Consider the following 21136-nt stretch of genomic DNA (forward strand, 5'->3'; position numbering starts at 1 on the left):
CAATCCTGACTGGACTCTTCTTGGTTGGGGAAAAAAAAAGAAGAATTTAAGTCCAGAACAAACATGTGGTAATTAAGATGTAGGCAGACAATTTAGACAAAATGATGCAAAATCCTTCAGGGTCAGAATGGAGGTCAGGAGCAAAATCACCCAGTGAATTAGCTGTGAGTCAACGATATGGTCTCCACAAATCAATAAACATAAATACAAAAGGACCAGGAGGTCAGCGTATCCTTTGAATAATGGATTTTATTTACCATTTACAGAAGAGGTTAACAGCACACATAGTATAGGATGCTGAACTCCCCGTGGTGGCAAACATGATCGAGCTCAGCACTGTCTAGGTTGGACTTTTAGCAAGTTAGTGCCTGTCCCTCAATACTGTGTGGGCCAGTGACTACAGACCTTCAGATGAGAACTCTGTATAACACCTCCAAACAGACCGGGGGTGGTGGGGGGGAATCAAGAAAACCACATGTTCATACAATCTGATCACATCAGTAACCGTGGAATCCTAGAGAGCTTCATAGAGTATACACATCTAGATTTCCTTAGTGTTTTCTCAAAGAACACCAGAACCCTTCACTTTGCAGGATTTCTCTCCTCAAGATTATCACAGTTGAACAAGACACATCTCAACGAGAGAAAAGGAGTGTGGAACAGGAGCTCTCAGGCCAGATCCCTGCCACTGATTCACTGTTTGCATGGAGGCAATAACCCTAGGAAAACCTCACACCCCTATCTCAGCCAAACAGATGGGACTGGTGTTTACTGCCTGACTCTGGTTCTTTGTGGCAATGACATGGGGGAGACGGGCAAATGGGAGGAAAGTTGTATGAGTCAAGGGAAAGCTATTATCAGACTGTGGCTGTTTCCAACCTCAGCATAGTCCCTCCTGGGTGCTAATACTTTCTGCATGAGACGCAGCCAGAGAACTGGCTTCCAACAAATACTTTCCTGCTTTCTGCTAGTTTAAAGCCCTCAGAACCACTGCTTTTTGGGTTTTTTTTTTTCTTTCTTCATCTTACAAACAAGGAAGAAGACAATAAGAGTTTAAACAGCAAGGTCATGTGATATGAGAAGAGCTGAATCAAAATGGAAACTTTCTCTGAACTCAAGCCTGATATATACCTACCACTTTGCCCTGTCTCTTCAAGGGAGGCTGGAGATTTCTATTCTTAGTCTAGAAAGAGCTCTCCTTACACCTACCCTCTGGGAGCACAGTCTTATCCAGATGTTAATTCTATTGTTCACTGGCTTTGGGCAGGAGCTCTCAGAGCATTTTTGGCCCTTTTCTTGCCTGTATTTGCATCTCTATATCCCACAAAGCTCACCGACTTTCCACTGTAGCTGAGAACAAACCTCCATTAACTTGCTTGTTGGCTGAAGCTTGGGGCTCCAGATTCTTGCCAGTCTTGTTACTTGTGGCCAGGGGCCCTACTTCTTAACTAAGGATGACAAGGCCCCAGGAGGACTCCAGTGACTGTGGGGTCTAGGGTTGGTGGGTAGAAACACACAGACTTGACTCTTTGTGGGCTTCTATTCTCTGAAGAATAGAAAGCATTATAGCTGTGCCAAGGATTTGGGCAATGGGTTTGTATTTGCCAACTGCATCTCACAGTCTGAGGCATCTCTTGCCCAAAGCCCTTTGCAGAGGGCTGTATACAATGTTTCAACAAAATAGGGATGACCTTGAAAGTCAGAACTGGGGAAAGGGAAGAGAAAAATCATGGAACACACTCTAGACGTAAGCCTTGTTGCCTAAACTCTTCTTCTCAAACTTTTGCTTGAGCTCTGACACCAAAGAAGACTGAACAGGGCCTCCCAGGGGCTTGGGAGTGGGTAACTGCTGGGATGGCTGTGGGGTGAGGGATCCAGAGACAGTAGGCACTGTCTGTTGGACCACCATACTGGATGCCATTTTGGGAGGTGGCGGGAGAGCTGGAGCTCTTGGGGGAACCATGACTCCCACGCTGCTGTTATTGCAGTTCTCGTTGGGAGGATCCTCTTTGAGTATAAACTTGCTAGCAGCCTTGGCCCTCTTGAATTTGAGCCACTCTATTCGAACTGTGTGGGGTGCAGGGCTGGGCCTTCTACGGAGCACACGCCGCACAGGCAGGACCTTGTTAGACCTCTTGTTACGCCAGAAGGTGGCTGTGGAGATGAGGACAGTTATGGCCACAACAATGGCCATCACACCAGCCAGTACACCCACAGCCTTCATGGGATTGTCCTTGGTCTGAATCAGGAAGGCAGCCATGGAGCCTCTGGACAGCCTCTGGAAGAGAAAGCCACCCCTTGTATTCAACTGCTTCATCTTATACCCCGGAGAACAGTGGTTGTGTGAGCTTCCCTAAACCTGACAGGTTTAGCATCCTGCCCCAAGGCACCCCTTTGAGAACCTCAGGCAAACTAAACCACAACTGACCACAATAACCTCCTTCAGATTCCAAACTCCTACTTTCATGGAGTGTTCTCTTTAAGTAGCAGAATATTGCTTGTCTTTGATTACAAGGAGACTCAAACCCAAATGAACCAAGGACCTCATATGTAACAAATTCCTGCCAAACACTGAGCTGAGGACTGACCATAATGAATGATTTTACTTCTACCTTTCAACATGGGAAAGGTAATGGAGGCTTAGATAGCCCAGAGTCATACCACTAGTTAATACTGTAACCAGAATTTCAACTTGATTCCCAAGCCTATGGGTTTGATTTCACAGAAAGTCCTTGATAGAACTAAGTATCCTGCAGAAGTTGTTCTCTGCCCCCCTTGCCTGACCACAGCGTCATATTCACCTCTGTGTCTGTAATGTCGATCTTGAGTAAGGCTGTTGTGCTGAAAGATGGAGAGCCTCGGTCCTTGGCCTGCACCTGCAAGGACCATGAGTAGTCCCCGCTGGGTGTGATGTTGCGTAGGGCCTCCAAGGAGCGGATGGAATTCTTGAGCCTGATCTCCCCCGTGTGTTCATCAATGTCAAACACGTTGACTGGCTCCGCATGGGTAATGGAGTAGTCTACTAAGTTGTTTGGCTCCTCTGCATCCTGATCTGTGGCCTGAGAGAGAAACAGAGGAGGGAGGATACTTGGAAAGATATTTGTGCACATTGGCTAAATCAGTATACATAGTGAGGCTTTCTCGGTTAACGGGAAAGGATTCAGGTGCTATTTGCAGTAGATAGAGATGGAGAAGGAGAAAGCATGTGCTACTCTGAGACATAGTCCATGTGAGGCCCTACTCTGTGTTGTGTGGCTTCACTCCCAGAATAAGTCTGTGGAGTGGGTGTTGGCAGCTCATTGTATATGCAAGAATGAAAGCTTGGATGCCAAGTGGCTGGTCCACGATGAGGTGGAAGTGGAAGATCTGTCATTCAAAGCAAGTCTGCTGGAATTCAGAAAGCATGCCTTTTCTGCATTGAGAAGATAGTGTACTGTGGGAATACTTTGAAGGCAAGCAGATAAGTTCCATTAATTCAGGAAAGCCCAACACTCAAGCCCTCTGAACCTCAGGTGATGTCTGTGTTCTTAGAGTTTTCTAGTTAGGGTGGAAAAGAGGCCGTGTAAAATGTCATGCAGTCTATTGCCCTTAGCAGGATATGTTGAAGCTAGATTCTTATGGCCCAGGCAGGGGTGCTCAGATGCCTCTAATACCTACCTCAATTTTCAGTGGGGTCCCCAGCACCATTATCTTCTCCTGGACACTCTGTACAAACTGGGGGTAGTGGTCATTGACATCCAACAGAGTGACAAACACCTCAGCCAGGCTGTACCTCCCATCCATGTCTTCTGCTTTCACATAAAAGTTGTACCTCGAAGTGCTCTCAGCATCCAGGCTAGCCCAGGGCTGAGTGTAGATAAGCCCAGTGGATGGATGAATCAAGAACCTATCAGATATGGAAAGGAGAAGACATGGGAACTCATGCACACTTGTGCATTCATGTTCACACCTCTACACACATGCCCCCCACCACAAATACACACACATACATACATACACACACACATACACACACACATACATACACACACACAGAAACACACACACACACACACACACACACACACACACACACACACACACACACACACGAATGCCTGCAGTAGTAAGATGTATCCAAAAGTTCTCATTGAAACATTGGGCAACTTCTCCAAGGATCCTACCTGCCCCACCTGCTCCTCTCCATCCTTAGGATCTGACTCTAGGAGGTAGATCTAGGTGTTGACTATTGAGGGCAACAACCCAAACCTAAACCTCAGCCTGTACTCCTTAACCATGACCTTACACCACTCCCCAAGTCCCAGGCTATCCCTGATCACCTGTCTTCTGAGGCTTCTACATATACTCCATCCTTCCATGTTATCTCAGAATCTCCATGGCTTCCTTCTTTCCTTGCCCCTGTATCCTATACTCTTGGATGCTTACCTCCCTAGTTTAGCTCCTATTCTTCTCCAGGTCATTCCTGCCATAAGCAAAGACTCCCTTCACCCAAAAGCCTCATTAAACTCCTTGCCTGCAGTTTTGTCTGGGATTCTAGATCTACTTACAGGTCTGACCCGGTCCCATAGATGGAATACTGGACTTTTCCCCATGGTCCTGTATCTGGATCCATAGCCTGGAAGACAAAAAGCCCCTAATGACTTGGCACTGCAGTGAGGCAAGTGGTAATTTCTGTAGCTGACGGCAGCTTGCAATGGAAAGCTGGCAGAGCCTGGGGTATATCCAGCAGGGGAGGAAGTAGACTGAAGTCTGCTCTGTGCCCTAGTTTTCTTCAGGAAGGTATTAGATGAAATGTGAGAGAACCCAAGAGGTTCATATCCAGAAGATTGTTATTCTTCTTTCATAAATGATGAGGGATGAGGGATGGGCTTCAGGCCTTGTGCTTGGGGTTTGCACATACTTCCTCAGTATCACTAGCCATCATAGAAGCCTGGCTGCTTCTGTAACTCATGGCAAACGTGAAGATGTGCTCCTTTGTGAATAGATTATGAGACTGTACCTTCTGCCATGGCACAAGACCCTTCCCTCATCTGGCCCCTGCTACATAAGAAGTGAGGAAGACACAGACTATCAGTAGACGAAGAATCAGAGATGAAGAGGAGGTGAGGAGCCTGCTCAAGATCACACCTAATGGTTGTAAACCTTGGGAGCCAGCCCCCAACCTACTGTGACAGCCACCACGTTGGAGCCCCCTGGAGCATTCTCTGGGATCCTGGCAATGTAGTAGTGTGACGTGAACTTGGGGACATTATCATTGGTGTCCAGAAGCTGGATCACAATGTCTGCTGTAGAACTGAACTTCTCCGGGGTGTTCACTTCAATGGCCAGGAGCTGGAGAAAGATTCAAAAACACACATGTCTGGGTGGGCAGTCACCACTCCACACCAGGAGTTCCCTGCTACCTGTTACCTCGTGACCATGCGTTCAGCATCTGCTCATCTTTCCATCTTTGTCGCTTTTGTGTTGTTTATTATTATTTTTATTGAGTCAGGGTCTTACTATATACTCCAGCCTGAAATTTACAGTCCTTATTTCTCAGACTCCTAAGTGCTAAGATTGCAGGCACATGCCACCATACCCAATGTGCAATGTTTTCTTTTTTTGGTCTCTGGTGGGCTATCTCTGCCACCATCTTCACAGTCTTCTGGCTCCTGGTGGGCTATCCCTGTCACCATATTCACAGTCTTCTGGCTCTTGGTAGGCTATCCTTGCCAATATCTCTACAGTCTTGCATCATCCTTCCTTTGACAGTCTCAATGCTAGTGTTCTTATCACTCCCATTTGTATTTAGGCCTGGTGTTGCTACTATTTTCTTGATCTACAGAACTACATATTCCTTTGTAATTCAAATTCCAGAAATCAACTGTTCTCATGAATTTCTCCAGATATAAACCAGTATGGTTTTATCATGTTTTCTCACCAAAGGAAATTCTAGGTAAGAGTTAATGTGGCTTGACTAGCCACGGTAGCACATGCCTATTATCTCAGGAGTCAAGAGGCGGAAGCAGGAGGATTGTGAGTTCGAGGTCAGACTGGGCTGTACAGTGAGCTCCAGGTCAGCCTCGGCTATATGACAAAGCTCTGTCAGAAAAACAACAACAGCAACAGCAACAAGAAAACAAAAACAAAAAAACAAAAACACCCATAAGCAAAACCAGCAAGGAAAAAGCATGAGTTAACTGGATGGCATTAAAGTCTTAAGTAACTTAGGGAGGATTTGCATTTTTTCAGGCCAGAACCAGCTTTCTATCCGTGGCTTCCTTAGGTTCCTCTGTGAAAGCTTGCATTTTTGATTAAGTGTTGCATAGTTCTCGTTAGGGTTATTCTTGGGAATGTTGTATTAGTTCCTTCTGCAGAAGTGTCTTTTACCCCATTATATTCACATTTCCTGCCCCCTCCTCTCACTCCACTCCCCCTCCTCTTACTTCCCCTCACTCCCCATCTCCTCCTTTTACTCTGTCAGGAAACCGGCTAGGCTTAGAGAGAGCTCCGACTGTGCTGTGATTTTGCTTTATTTAGGAGTCGTTCAATTGATTCTCTTAGATTTTCCTAAGAAAACAGTTATGTGATTTCTAGAAGACAATAATACTCCTTTCATCTCGTCCTTTCTAACATTTGCAGCTCTTATTTCCTCTGTCTGAAAATGATGTCATTCTGAACATGCAGCTAAATCACCTTTGTGACAGCAGTCATTTATGTTTATTCCCAACTTCAGACAAAGCTTTTAGCATCTCACTATTTACCCTGATTTTGGCTATATACCCTATGAGTATGTAGAGTTTTAAGTAAATAATATTATTGAAGTACTTATTTTTCCTTTTCATTATTACTTCCGAGTTAATATGTGATAGGCATTATTGATGTATATCTATAGTTTTGCATAATTATTAATGACATCAAAGGAGTATACTTCCCTACTTCTGTTCAGGTTGTTACTGGAACTGATGACAAATGCAATGGCACATGAGAAACCCTGTGTTTTGTAGTCACACAGTTTCTCTCCATCTATCATCATGGCACACTATACTGGTAGTGTGCCCTTGACTCCCCAGTCCTTGCATTCCTAAGCCAGTGGTGATTTAGAAGCTGGCACCTCAGTAAGGACAAAGTCATGAGCATTTTGCAGAAGCTGGGTGTGGGGATATCTTCACCCCCACCCTCAACCTACCTCCTATTGTTCACATGTCCAAAGGATGGTCAGAGACTCTGGGGGACTGGTAAAGTAGAACTATTCAGGGATGGATATGACAATGGTACCTCACTTTGAATTCAGACAGTGGTGTGAGCTAGCCCTCTCCAAGCCCACCTTCCCATTCAGGGCAGTGCGAAGCATAACCAACCTTGAAGGTTAACAGCTTAGACTTTTCAAAGTCAATGGCAGCTGAGTTTTCCACTATGATCGTCACTTGGGCTTCATTCAGGACTGTCTGTGGCACCACTCGGAAGATGCCTCCAGGTCCCACCAGCCGTAAATTGAATTTGGCATTGGCTCCCTGGGCAATAGGGTTTGAAGAGAGGAAATAGAAGATAAAGGAGAATAGACATGTGCTATAGAATTGTGCTGGGTGTAAAGCCCCTAAGTGCCCTTTAGCCTAAGCAGTGTGTAATCTTTCTTTGTAAAGGTGAGTTGATGAAGGGTCTGACATAGCAGGGCATAAAAATTAAGCAAGGTAAGAAATTAATAAGGCCCAGTTCTGTGCTGAGCACTGGAGGAGGCAGAGACGTTTACAGATAGATGTGCAATGGAAAGGTCAGATGCAGAGAACCTTTTCTTTGACTGGCTTTTACTTTGTAACTGATTATATATGTCTAAGCAAATGGTATGGGATTGATTACCATCCCTTCATTAGTTACACCCCAGTGTTTTATTCATTCTGTGACTTGCCTAGGCTCCCTCACTGCAACCTAGCATGGGACACAGACCCAGTCAATTTCAAGGGTATAAACACACACCTGGTCAGAGTCATTGACAGTGATCTTGAGTCCACGGAGGATCTCTCCCTGGGGTGGATGCTCAAACATTGATAGTTCAAACTTGTTCTGGGGCCCACTCTCTCCATAGAAGGTTGGAGGGTGGTTGTTGAGGTCCACGATCCTGATGGTCACTGGGACTGTGGCCTGAGCAGCTGAGCTTCCTGGAGAGTTGACCTCTGTCACCTAGGATGGGGACAGGTAACTATAGCTGTGTGGCAGGCAGACTATTACTGGTCCTAAGAATTCTGCATCCCGGTGCTCATACCCTTGTAATTCTTCCCTTTAAGTGTGACTTGGCCTGGCAACTTGCTTTTGACTGGCAGCATGATTAGATTACAAGAGATTATAATTCCATTTTGTTAGCAGAGTCTCTTTCCCAAGGCTTTTGTGAAACAGGTAGCTATATGCTAAGGAGGCTATGGATGGGATAAGGAGCTACCTGTACCCCACAGGCAACAGCCATCAAGTAAACAAGTCATACCAAAAACCTAGTGAGCAGAAAGCCAGTCCATGCCCACCTCAGCCTTCAATGAGATCCCAGCCCTGACTATCTATGTCAATGACCTTGGAATCTAAGATCCAGTCAAGCTGGACCTGGACTCTCTACTCCTGCACACTGTTAGATATGAATATATACTGTCTTCAGCCACTAATTTTCAGACGATTTCTCAGGAAGCATTGCCGATATAGGCTATAAAATCAAGACTGAGTGTTCATAGGCAACCCATGAAACTTGTGTCAAATATCCCTTTTTGTGGGCCCTGAGTATTCATAGGTATCCCACGAAACATGTGATGAACATCCCTTTTCTAGGGCCTCCATCCTGTGTTGTATAAGGATATTCTACTTCTAAAAAGATACTCTAAAGCAGTGTTCTTCAACCCTCCTAACGCTGCAACCCTTTAATATACTTCCTCATGTTGTGGTGATCTCCCAACCATAAAATTATTTTCACTGCTACTTCCTAACTGTAATTTTGCTACTGTTATGAACCATAATGTGAATATCTATGGTTTCTGATGGTCTTTTGAGAGCTGTGACCCACAGGCTGAGAACTGCTACTCTAAAGTGACCCTTCCAAACCCCCACGCCACACCTGTCTGTAGCCTACTTCTTCTCAGCAGCCTCTGCATGCCGTCCCTCCATCCTACCCAATTCAGTCCTCCCCCATCCCCATATAGAGTTTTCACACAGGCTTCCACACTGCATCCGGTACTACCACCTTAGCTTCAGAGGGCTCAGCACCCTAGGTTTTGTGACTCAGTTCTTGGCAAGTTCTCACTGACTTCTTCAGTCCCTGATGTTTCCTCCACCTGTCCCCACATTCTCCTTTTGCTTAGCCTCTGATTCTCTGCAGATGTGGATTTTGCCAACAGCTCCTCTCTTGATACAACCATCCTCTTGGAGGGAATATCTCGTTCCCTCCACGCCTGTCCTACTTTTGCTTCGGTTGCTGTCAAAGAACACTCTGGCTAAAAGAAACTTGGGAGAGAAAGAGGTTTGTTTCTGCTCACTGTTTCAGGAACTGTTAATCATGGTCGAGAAGTTCCAGAAGTAGGAGCTTATGGTAGCTGGTTATATCCTGTTCACAGTCAAGAGCCTGAGGAATGTGCATGGAATGTGCTTAAGGCTCGTGTTGCTGGCATGCTCCTGCTTAGAGCACATCTAGCTTTCTCTCCTTGAACTGAGCCTGGGCCAAGCCCATGACATGATGCTCCTTCTGCATTCTCAGTAACCCTGCTTATACTCATGTTCCTCTCTTACAAGTGTTTCCCGCAGCCTGATGCAGGTGCTCTTTGGAAGAACATTTCAATCCCTCCCCTTGGCACTCATCACATTTGCTGCTCTCTAGGACTGAATGGAGAGTGGATGGGACAAGCCAAACTAGTGGAGTGTCACCTGTACATGAAGCTCATAAACCTCTCTTCGGAGCTGGGCAGGGCTCTGAAGGACGGAGATGGCTCCAGATGTCTCATTGATTTCAAAGATTCCATCACTCTCTGTCACAGAAAAATGTCCTTCAGTTTAGCATAACATCATAGGCAGAGGAGTCATACCACCTATTCCTCTGATATCTCATGGGAGAGGAGGGGCTTCTCATAGTCTGTAATACTGTCAACCATTATGTGTCTTGCCAATGAGGAAACTGAGCTTCAGAGAGGCCAAGTAACTTGTTTAAGGTCCTTCAGCCAGTACAGAAGTACAGATCTGGATTCGAACTTTTTTTTTTTACTGCTCTCAGGATCTATCTCATGTCCCTTTTCTTATACAGTTGTGTGTGTGTGTGTGTGTGTGTGTGTGTGTGTGTGTGTGTGTGTGTGTGTATAAGAAAAAGGGAACCAGAAGACCTAAACAATGAAGGACATAAGAAAAGGAAGATGGTGATGAAAAGGGAGTGGAAGGAGGGGAGAGAAGACAGAAAGCAGCTTGAAGAAGGTGCAGGAGATGGAGGGTGTGATGGAGAGGTGAGGACGGGGCACGGGGTGAGTGGACTGTAACTGGGAGATGGTTTCAGAGGTAGGAGTGAGAGAAGACACCTGGAAAAGGGGCCCATGCGTGGGTGATTTCTGCGTGGTCACAGGCATGTTTTGATTTGAACTCCTGTGTACCAGTGTGTCTTAGGGAAACTACAGCTGTAAATGCAGTTAGGATCTGACCTGATCTCCTGAAGGGTTTTGAAGCTCACCCCAGAGACATTGTTGGTGTTTGGCAACAGTCCAGGTATATTAAGAGAACATTTCAGACTCATCTGACTTAGTAAAATTACAAAATAGTCAATACTTATTAGCCCCTCTGAACCTCAGTTTTCAACACACAGGCTTGGTACTGTGGAAATGCCACAACATCATTGTATCTAAGGCATCCGATTATCTGCCCCATCAAAAAGAGTGAGAACAAAACACATCAATTCTGAAAGTGCGAGAAATGTTACTACGCATGCCATTGGTAACTATGTCCAGGGCAAAGAGAATGCATATGGCTCTTAGGAGCCTGTGGTGCTCTCTCTCATTGCATGGAATGACAAGCAGGGATAGAGCAAAGTTGTCATCTGAAGGGACTAGTCCCATCCCCTGCCCCAGCTTCCTGTCATTCTGCTCTCGTAAGTGAGGAAGCAAGAATCCAATTGTCTAGAACAGAGCTGTGGCACAGTTACCCTCACTTACCGTTCAGGAGCCTGTAAAGGATGTGGTTGGGTTTGCCTCGATCTCCATCTATGGCAACCACCGTCAGCACCTCCGAGCCCTTGGAGAACAGAAACCACTGTCTAAGGCTGATGGTGAGGTGGGTGCCTCCCCTAACCCAATGCTGCCCCTTCAAGGACAGGAGGTATCGTCCCACCCAGGAAAAAAGCTAGTCTTTGAGTGGCTCCATAAGGTGACCCTGCTGTGTCCTGCTTAGGGCTCTCTGCATCTGGCCTCCCAGGGCTGAAAGAACCACCTGAGTGAACTTCACTACTCCCTGCCCCCAGAATCAAACCATGAGTTTCCAGAAACTGTTGGCCTCCTAACTAACTTCTAGCCATCTGCTCTGAGGGGAGACTGGTGGTGAGCCCAGTCATCCTCAGGGTAATCCCAGGGAGTCACACAAGAAACAACTAGCTAAGAGATGCATCCACTCACCGGGAGGGTGTCCTCGTACACATAACCATAGTAGGGTGTACCCACGAAGATAGGGGCCATGTCCTGAACATCTTCCACATTGATGGTGACAGTGGTGGTAGTTGAGAACACTACGTCAGCCCCTCGAAGCCTGCCCCCACCATCCTGGGGAAGAATTGGTCCAGAGAAGGAGGATGAAAACAAGCTGTCCCCAGGGTGACAGGCTCCACTTGAATGGGACTCCTGCCTCCCCGATTGTGAAGCCAGCTGGACCCTTTCAGTGCCTATTTGTTTTTGGGTCTCTGGAGACCATCTTCCTTTCTCAGTGCTGTTGCCCATGCCAAAGCAATGATGCATGGAAGCTTTAAGCGAGGTGTCTGGCAGGTTTCTTTGGATACAGGATTAATTAACACTCCAGGTACATTAAGTGTAATTAGTGATTAAAAGGAGAAACCAGACTTAAATTCCTACTCCTAGCTGAAAACCAAACCTCAGGCTATTCCTAAGAATTTTCCATATGTCCAGTCTATTCTGGGGACCGTAAGACCCCAGGACTATGACTTGGGCCTTCCTCTGTTTAAGAGTAAGGGAAGTGATAAACTAGCAGGTAGAGTGGTACCCAGCCTCCTGGTACAGACTGTAAGAGGGTGGCCTGCAGAAAAGCAGTGATCTGAAAGGGGGCTGGTGCAGAAGAATCCAACAAACCAAATAGGACAGGGGGTTTTCCTTCTCTCTGGTTCAAGAGGCTTGGCTGAGCATCTGCTAACTCCCAACTTCTTTTGAAGCAACTTCTGTGTGCTTCATAAATTTAATGAGTCTTCATTAAGCTTCAGCAATGGAAACATAAGGAGTCTAAGTTCAGAGAGGGTAGATGGTCACACAGCAAGGAAGAGCAGCATGAGCCAGTCTGGCCAGCAAAGAGAGAAATCGTATAGCTTGTGAGAGAAACACAAATCTCTGTGTCATGGCTACCTCCTCTATGAAGGGACCTAATGTTTAAGTTTCTAAGGAGTTGTATGATAACTCCCAGAAGAAAATGTGGCCTCTCTAGCCTAACACCACCAGCCTTCCTGAAAAACATGTTGAGGCAGAAGAGATTCAAAGCAGTTGCCTCCTGGTCCCCTTTTGCCCACATTATGTCTCCTGCTCTTGAAAATACCCACTCCATCATAGAGCCTCACTGTGCTCCAACCTAGCAAAGGCTGAAGCTACCACTGGAAGTTCCCCTTGTATCTTCCTTTGTTACCTTGGCAACCACAGTGATGAAATGAGCTCTCGACTTCTCATAGTCCAGTGTGGCCCCAGCCTGGAGTCGCAGCACCCCGCTGTGACGGTCTATGGTGAACTTGGAGGAGTGTAGGTTCTGTAAAGTTGGGACCAGCTGAACTCAGGGAGGAAACAGACCACATGAAGTGCCCTTTCTCTGACCACTGAAGAAGGCATTGGTCTTCCTTGCAGAAACTCTGGCTTCCAGACTTAGATTCTATGTTCAAGACCCCTGTCTGAACTTGAGGTTTTCCTTCACCAGTTTTGCTTAGGCTTCCTACCCCTTCAGCTGAAAGCATCTCATTCCCTCCCAGAAACTCGTGTTGGCTCATAGCAGGAAGAAACATTCAAAGAGTGTTCTAACTTGGTTGAAGCTGTGGAATAAGTGTAGTAGCAAGAGAGAGAGAGCTGGGGACCTTCAAACCACACCAGGTAACTGTCTGTGATGATTATATGTAGTGTCTGACAGGAGATGGTGAGGAACTAGGCTATAAAAAAGCACTTGCCTCTGGCAAGGTGCTCAGTGCCTCTTCCAGTTGGGGAGGATCAAGAAATAGGTTCCAAAACTGTAATGCAAGTTACATGTTTAATCCTCCTGACGGTTGACTAAGCAAACCAATCTTTCTCATTCCCATCTTAAACCTGAGAAAGCTCAAGTAGAAGAGTTAGGGTATGTGTTGGAGGAGTAGGAGTGGGCAGGGTGTGTTTGTGGGGCTCCTCTCTAACGCTGACGAATTCATAGGCTTTCTCTAGACCTTGTAGGTTTAACCATGAGGCTGTATTACTCTGAGAAGTCTGAGAGCAGTTGATCAAATGTGGAAAGAAGAAGAGGAAATGCTGCACAAAGATAGCAGCCATGCCGGGAGGTGGTGGCGCACGCCTTTAATCCCAGCACTTGGGAGGCAGAGGCAGGTGGATTTCTGCGTTCGGGGCCAGCCTGGTCTACAGAGTGAGTTCCAGGATAGCCGGGGCTATACAGAGAAACCTTGTCTCGGAAAAAAAAAAAAAAAAAAAAAAAAAAAGAAGACAAACAAACAAACAAACAAAAACAACAAAACAAAACACAGCAGCCATGTGAGGGTGGGCAGCTGCTCTTGGGAGACCAGGAGAAGGCAGAAGCTCAAGGGAGAAGCCTCCATCTTTGCCAACACAGTGAAAATGGATGGGAGTGAGTGCAGGGTCATCCAGCTCTCTTTTTGGCACAGTTTCTTCTCCTCCTTTTCCTATTGACTATTTCAGTCCTAAATGGACTTCTTGTATCCTGTGTGGGTGCTAAATGTCTAGTATTTCTTTAAGGAAAGGAGTGGGGAAAGTAGAGAGCTGAAGGTCCCAGAAGCCTGAGGGGGGAGGGCTGGGCCAATTCTGAGGAGGCCAAGATGGGGCTATAAAGGAAAGAGGTCTTCTGTTTCTTTCTTTCTGCTCTTGGCACCTGTGGAGTACCCTGGAGAACAGAGGCACTAGTGGGCATATGGAGGCTAGCTGGTGAGGAAGTGGAAGACACCCAGGTGCCCTCTCCATCCCAAGGCCCGGTTGCATCCTGTGTATCCCATCTTACCTGAAGGAAGTAGGTGACACTGCCTCCAGAGCCTGTGTCCTTGTCCTCTGCGTGGACTTTAAAGATGCTGCTCCCAGCAGGTGTGTTCTGAAGGGTCACACACAGAGAAGTGTCAGTGTTGGTGACAAGATGGTTGGGGAGGCAGAGGCATGGGGGCCATGGAACTGAGGGGGTCGTGACTGACTGAAGAGTAGTGAGGGGCAGTGACAAAGTACCCAACAAGAATGGAGAGGGACAGAGACAGCAGGCCTGAGGGAAAGGGAGGGAAAGGAGGAAAAACAAGAAGTCAGAGGATGTCCTCAAGAGGAGAGTGAGAAGAAAAAGGTAGGCTCCTAAGACATAAAGGATTGAAAGGAAAATAATAATTTATAAACAAAGACAAAGCTCATGTTCAGGATCATAAACACGGACATATTCAGGATCATCAGAGAACACACACATGGTTAATAGCAAGAATGGAGTATCTTCTCCCACTGGCTTGACATAGAAAACATGTTTCTAAGGCGTGTGTGTGTGTGTGTGTGTGTGTGTGTGTGTGTGCGTGCGTGCACACTCGAACACTTGTATGCAGGTCAGAGGACAACTTGTAGGAGCTGATTCTTTCTTACTATCTTGTAGGTCTTGGGGATCAAACCCAAATCATTGAGCTTGTTGGCAAATGCCTTTACCCAGTAATCTATGTGAGTGCCCCCTTCAGAAACGTTAGAAAGAAGACAATTTTTCTCTTGCATCATAGAGCAGAGGACAAACAAGGTGACCTTTTAGTCTTTTTCTTTTGGAAACAAAAGAAATAAGTGACTTCTTCCCATTTCCAGCACCCATATGGGGGTTCACAATCATCTGTAACACTATGCACATGTAGTGCACATATATATTCAGGGGAAACACCATGCCCCTAAAAATAAATAATAAAAAAATTTAAAAGAGCTTATGTGCATGACTTAGTACAGTAACTTCAAATTTTTTATTCTACCTTAAGAATTCGTTTTATACTAGGGAGTTAGACCCCCAAGCATTACTGGCTAGTTTTATGTCACTGGACTTTACCCTCAGTCTGGAGACAAAATGATCTTAACTGGAGAGAGAAGGACCAGAATCCAAGGTCATCTTTGCTACACAGTGAAGCTATCTCCAAAACAAAAAAGCCAAAAACCTTTTGGTTTTGGTGACACCTTTTGGTGATGTTCTTGATTTTCAAGAAATAAGACTACAGATGTACATCACCACGTCCAGCTTGAAAGCCATCACAATTAAGGGGGGGGGGGACATGTCTTCATTCAGCTAGAAAAATATCTCAGTGGATTAGAGCATTGAGTCTTGCAAAGAACCTGGGTTTAGTTCCCAACATCCACATGACAGCCAAAAATCTTCTCAAAGTCCAGTTTCAGAAGACTTGACCCTTCTTCTGGCCTATGAAGGCATTGTATATATGTGGTGCATATATGATCACATGCACATACAATAATAAGTAAATATTTCTAAAATCTGTGCTTAAAGGCTGATATTTTATGGAAGTAGAAATTTAAAGCATAGGTATCAGACGCTAAGGGAATTCTTGGCTCTCTCTGTGTCTGATGGGCTGTTCACTTGATAGAAGCTATGAAAATGTTGCTGATGACCTGAGCTTCCCACTGGAGGAATGGGATGCTCCCGTTAAAGGGAAATGAAAATCAGGATACAGGAAGCATATTTTTCGAATCACAATTATGTCAAACAAAAGACGTAAAAACTACATATAGAAAAATACTAAAAAGAAATACACTAAAATGTAGAGAGGTCTCAAAGTAGAGAGCTTTAAAAATGCATCTAGCATTTCTACAATAACTGTATATTTACAATTATAGTGAAAATAGTAAATGTGTGCAGTGAGTAATGGACAGGTGTGCTTTAAAGTCAGGACCCTGTCCCCTGCACGAGTCACAGAGCAGCCTTGGGGTCAGGCCATGGGCCCACATGGGAGCTTCATCCCTTCCCAGAAATCTCTCACACACCTCTGGAACCCGGATGATGTAAGGCTCCTGGATGAACCTGGGTGCTTCATCATTGGCATCTGTCACTAGTATCACAACCTTCTCTGCCACCTGCAGAGTAGAAGGGTCAGAAGTTGGAGCAGGGAGACCTTCTTGGGAGTAAAAATAATGGCCTCTAATGCGTCCAGATGTATGTTTATTCTCTTTCCCTCGTTTCCTTTCTCCCTCCCTTTGTTTATTCATGCAACAAATACTGTTAGGTGACCCCTTAATGACAAGCACTTTCACTGTAGAGACCAAACCATTTGACGGGATATTTTCAGGGACCACAGCGGCTTAGATACAGGCAGAAATCAGTGCATAGAGATAGCGTTTAAATGACAATGTAATATATGAATCCCGAGAGCAATGCCCTAAAGAGAGCTACTCGAGACAGTCTGTGCTTATAGCCTATGCCAACATGTCCTTCATGCCAAATGCTACACCCACAGGCCCTGCAAGGAGTCTGAATTGTGGTGGTGGACATCTGGGAGCCAGTGGGATAGGAGGTGTCAACCCTGCAGTGACTTGGCCAGGATGAAGAAGCAGAAGTGAGCCAGGAAGTCAAGGTCACTGTGCAAAGCCGAGAGGAGAGGGGCACACAGGGAGTGCAAAGTACAGGAGATGTTGGATGGATGGATGGCAGGGTGAATGGGGAGAAGGGTTGGGCTAAGCAGATGGTACCTGACAGGGAAGCCTTGCAGGGCAACTTGGATTTCATCCCAGGGGAGGTGAGGGCCAGCTGTCAGTGCTTTCACAACTGGAGGGCTGCCAGACTAAAATTTCACAGTGAAAGCCGTGACAGCACTTTAAATGCAGATTGGGTGGTCAGGGAGACCCTGGGAACTGTTGTAATCATGTCAACATTGAAGTGGCTGGCAGAAAGTAGTGGTTGGGGGGGGGGGGGCGTTGAGGAAGAACACCTGGCACTCAGGGGCCAAGAGCCAGTGGCAGACAGAGAATGAGTAGACAGATTTGAGAAGATGCTTGTGTAGGACGTGAATTAAGCTCAGCAGTCTTGATCTTTACTTGTCTCTTTCCTTCCTTCACCTATGATCTCACTACGCCCCTCAGATGTGAGTGCTTTTCGTAGGCCTTCACTGTCCTGGCCTGGCTTTTATCAGGGAGTTGGTCACACAGCTGGAAGGGGAACCAAGCCCTATTCAGGCCTGAACACTGTATGAGGAAGACCAACTCACCAGGTTCAGGCCATCGGAAATACTGATGACGGTTTCAATCTCATCTTCCCTCTGTGAGAAAAAGGCATTGAGTGAGTGTCTAGATTCTGAAAAGCTGACAACAGCTTAGACGTGAGGCTGTGCTAAGCTGTAGCCCCATCAGAAAAGGCTGTTTTAGGGAACCCAGGAGCTGAACAAAGTAGTAAGAGTATACAAGGCCTATGAAGCTCCTTCTTGCCAGGCTTGAGACCTTATCTGTGAAGGCTCTGTGTGTCCAGCATTCTCATAGATCCAGAGGGTTACTTGTGCCCCTAACGAATGCTGTCCTGCTAGAGAAATGGGAGGGACAACCCTGCTGGACCCAAGAGAGGAGTCCTCCTCACTTCTCTTCTCCTCTCCTCTCCCCTCCCATATCTCTCCACACTCTAAGATTTGGCAACGGTCCATGTTCATGATGTCCCAAGTATTTCCTAGGACTTGGTGAGATCTCGGGATGTTACTAGATCCACACATCAGCAGGGCAGTGTGCTGGCATCGATCTGCCTTCACCACAAAGTCCTCACCACAGTGCTGAGTGCTCTCTTTCCCCACAGCCTCCCTCCTGTTCCCTCTGCTGATCTGTGGTTAGTAGGTTTTACTGCGGAACCAGAAACAGCAGTTGCGCCGCAGCCAGGGTCCAGCTATGTTCACAAGCTTCAAGCTTCATCTTTCCAGGGTTCAGAAGAGCCCAGAATCAGGGTTGTTCTCCAAAGTCAGATGCATTCTTTCAGCTCCTTTCTAGCCCAGCCCATGGGGCTCCCTGTGGTTTGTGGGGGCTCCTCCAAGGTTAGGCTTAAAAATCCGCTCTAAGGAGGGCTATTTGTTAAGCAACGCTAACACGTGCCATTGAAAGGCTTATCACTATTCACACCAGAAGAATAAGGAAGTCTTTGAATGTGAACTGATCTAGGGGCAGAGTTGCAGTGTGGGGATACATCCCCTCCCTATGCCTCTTCCACAGGGAGCAACACAGATGTCTAAACACTATCAAGCAGTTGCCCAATTTCCCACTCTTCTTATTTATACCTACCTCTCTGTCCAGCTCTTCCACCAGAGTGATGTTTCCAAAATTGGGGTCAACAGAAAAGACACTTCTAGTGCTGGGGTCAAAGCTGATGTGGTAGGAAATAGGGTCTCCCTCGGGGTCAGTCCCATTTAGGGTGTACACATGAGAACCTGGAAGGAGACAAAGGGAATATCTGGAACCGGTGGTGGCCCAGCTGTTACTGAAAATAGTGATGCTCAGATATTAATATTCAGTGCCAAGGGGACAGCCCCCCGCCGGGCCTCACCCCTGCTGTCTGCTTCCTACTTATCTTTATTCTTCAAAGTCGTAAGATGTTCTCATCAGCCTCATTACAGATTGTGATCTGTAGTACAGCCTTTGGAGGAGGTGTCTAACCATAGTGACTTTCCCTCTGCCTGGAATGCATTCTCTCCCAGAAGTTGAAACTGGAGGGGTCCCTGGGATCAGGAGCTAAGTGGAGTAAGGCATAGACACTCCAAGGAGGGGTTTGACTGCCTCTCAATGAGGGGACTGGCTCTTCAGAGATTTCTGAATGCAAGCACCTCTGTTCTGCTCTCTTCCCAGGAGCTAGATAAACCCTGACAAGGTAAAGTACAGAGTGTGAGCCGTTCCTCTCAACTGCCCACCCCTCTGCGCATCTCTGCTGGTTGGAAGTTCTTGGCTGGTTCTAAATCCTAGATACAGTAGGCTTGTGGAAGCAAATATGTTTGCTTGTTCAAGGTCACATCCTAAGAAGCATCAAGTTTCTGCGGGAGCCAGACAACCTTATCTTTGGAAGATCCCCGGTCTTCACAAGGGGTCCTGTTTAAGTCACCATGGCAGCAGTGACCTCCTTCCTTGCCATTACCCTGGGGCCTCCAGAGCACAAACAGGGTACCCACGGGAGCTAACACCGTGTGGCATGGGCATGCCATAGGTTACGGAGGAGTCACGAGTGAGTGGTGTCACTGAGTTCTCCGGAGATGCGTTTACCCTCTGGGGAAACTCCCTCTGGAGACCTGGAATGGCTGCTATGGCCAAAGCTACTTTCTTACCTACAGGAGTGTCTTCTGGGAGGCTGAACAGGGCCATGTTTCCGTTGGTGCTGCCCACTCCATTGTCAAAGAAGTGAGGGGCAAAGTTGGCCTGGGCTAGGAAAAGAATGAAGACAAAAGGACAAACAGACACCCAGACGCCCCGGGAGAGCTCGACCCCAGCAAAGTCACAAGTCTGGGCCCAGCTAATAAAAAAGGAGGGGCTTGTCTCCCTGCAAGGAACTCTTCCCTGCGGCGCTTGGGGAAGGTATACTTGGACTGAGCTCACCTTTTCAGGGACACATCTTATGGCAGGCACCTAGAAAGAAGCGGAAGCACAATCCCACCCCATCAAAGAGCTCAGAGAGGTAGTGTATCAAGCCAGTCAAGGTCGCACTTCTTGCCTTGCCTCAGGCATCCAGTTCAGTAGCACCCCTGCTTCCCGCTGTGAGTTTGAAGGAGCCAAAACGGAGTGGCAGAGCCGGGAGTCTGCCGGGATGCTGGCTCTAAGTCTCTGGAGAAGCGCCCAGGGGATGTCCCATCGTTCTGCCTCACGGCGGGAAGCCTGCCCCCCTTCTCGAGGTCTGCGACTGAACGGTGCAGCCTCTGTCCCTGCATTCCCCTGAGTAGCACCAACATTCACGCTCTCACCCTCCCGAATCCTCGCCGCTCACCTAGGTAAACGTGCAGCAGCCCCAGGACCAGGGCGGCCAGTGGGCTCCGCCTCATGTCTCCGTGGAAGGGTCGAAAGCCTGGCCACTGCCGAGGCCGGGTACTGGACCTCGGAGCATGCCCTGGGCGCGGGAGGAGAGCAGAGGCGACGTTGTGGGTGACGACGGCGGCGGCAGTGGCTGGAGGGAGGGTGCGAGCGCGGGTGGTGCGACGGTGCTAAGCGGATGACAGCGCTCGGGATCCGCACAGCTGGATGGCTCTGGTCAGGTTACTAACGAGACCAATTACTGGGACCAACTTAGAGCCGGCAGGCGGGAGGGCGTGACAAGACTACCTCCCTCTACCACGCCCTCTCTGCCCTAGCAACCCAGAAGCACCAGGTGCAGAGGTGGAGCTTTGCACAGACAAACTGTGTGCCTGACCCCAGACTACTTTGAGCAAGCCATAAGAAATTCGGGGTTTCCTGTAGTTTGGTGTGGCTCCGGCTGCGCAAGGGATTTTTCTGATTTGTTTACCTTGTTTTGTGGCTTTCAGGGGGTCAAGACCTCTTTGATCAAAACATTCATGGAAATTAAATAAGGAGCAGAAAAACAGCTCTTTCAGGACGGAGGGGTAGGCACTAAGAGAAAAAAAGGACGATGGGAAGCGGCATTGCCTTGCTAATGCGTTCTTTAGATTTGAGTGAGACCAAAAGAGCAAGGGTAGAGAGGGTGGTGTCCGGAATGGTGTAGGAACGCACGAAAGTCCAAGACTCTTCCTGGATTAAATCCTCCTTCTCTAACACTGGAGTATGAGCAGAGATAT

The 21136-nt window shown here is 47.1% G+C and overlaps 1 protein-coding gene across 6 annotated transcripts; it reads right to left on the reverse strand.

Moving 5' to 3' along the window:
• Positions 1-231: 231 nt before the first annotated feature.
• Positions 232-20693, reverse strand: Cdhr1 (cadherin related family member 1). 6 transcript variants are annotated; one of them, XM_034497561.2, is made up of 17 exons: positions 20335-20693; positions 19682-19777; positions 18651-18796; positions 17603-17653; positions 16386-16475; positions 14395-14481; positions 12820-12936; positions 11595-11738; positions 11139-11217; positions 9874-9974; positions 7954-8157; positions 7341-7493; positions 5167-5331; positions 4548-4615; positions 3658-3886; positions 2802-3059; positions 232-2278 (listed from the first exon to the last, which is right to left on the reverse strand). In XM_034497561.2, exons 1-17 carry the CDS (start codon positions 20387-20389, stop codon positions 1742-1744), a joined length of 2580 nt encoding a protein of 859 aa, XP_034353452.1. In that variant the 5' UTR covers positions 20390-20693; the 3' UTR covers positions 232-1741. The 6 variants fall into 6 exon arrangements, with proteins under 6 accessions (XP_034353452.1, XP_076787611.1, XP_076787613.1 ...); XM_076931496.1 differs by lacking the exon at positions 20335-20693 and adding an exon at positions 19950-20323; XM_076931498.1 differs by having other exon boundaries at positions 1587-2278; positions 12820-12954; positions 20335-20543.
• Positions 20694-21136: the final 443 nt, after the last annotated feature.

This window comes from Arvicanthis niloticus, chromosome 3, assembly GCF_011762505.2.
Source record: "Arvicanthis niloticus isolate mArvNil1 chromosome 3, mArvNil1.pat.X, whole genome shotgun sequence".
Taxonomy (NCBI): Eukaryota; Metazoa; Chordata; class Mammalia; order Rodentia; family Muridae; genus Arvicanthis; species Arvicanthis niloticus.

Excerpts from the sequence above, each read along its gene's own strand:
- Cdhr1 (XM_076931498.1), bottom strand. The coding sequence starts at position 20,389 with ATGAGGCGGAGCCCACTGGCCGCCCTGGTCCTGGGGCTGCTGCACGTT. Across the intron at positions 8,158-9,873 it reads TTTATGAGCTTCATGTACAG|GTGACAGAGGTCAACTCTCC; the intron begins GTGACACTCCAC and ends TCCCCATCCTAG. Across the intron at positions 7,494-7,953 it reads CTGTCAATGACTCTGACCAG|GGAGCCAATGCCAAATTCAA; the intron begins GTGTGTGTTTAT and ends CCTATTGCCCAG.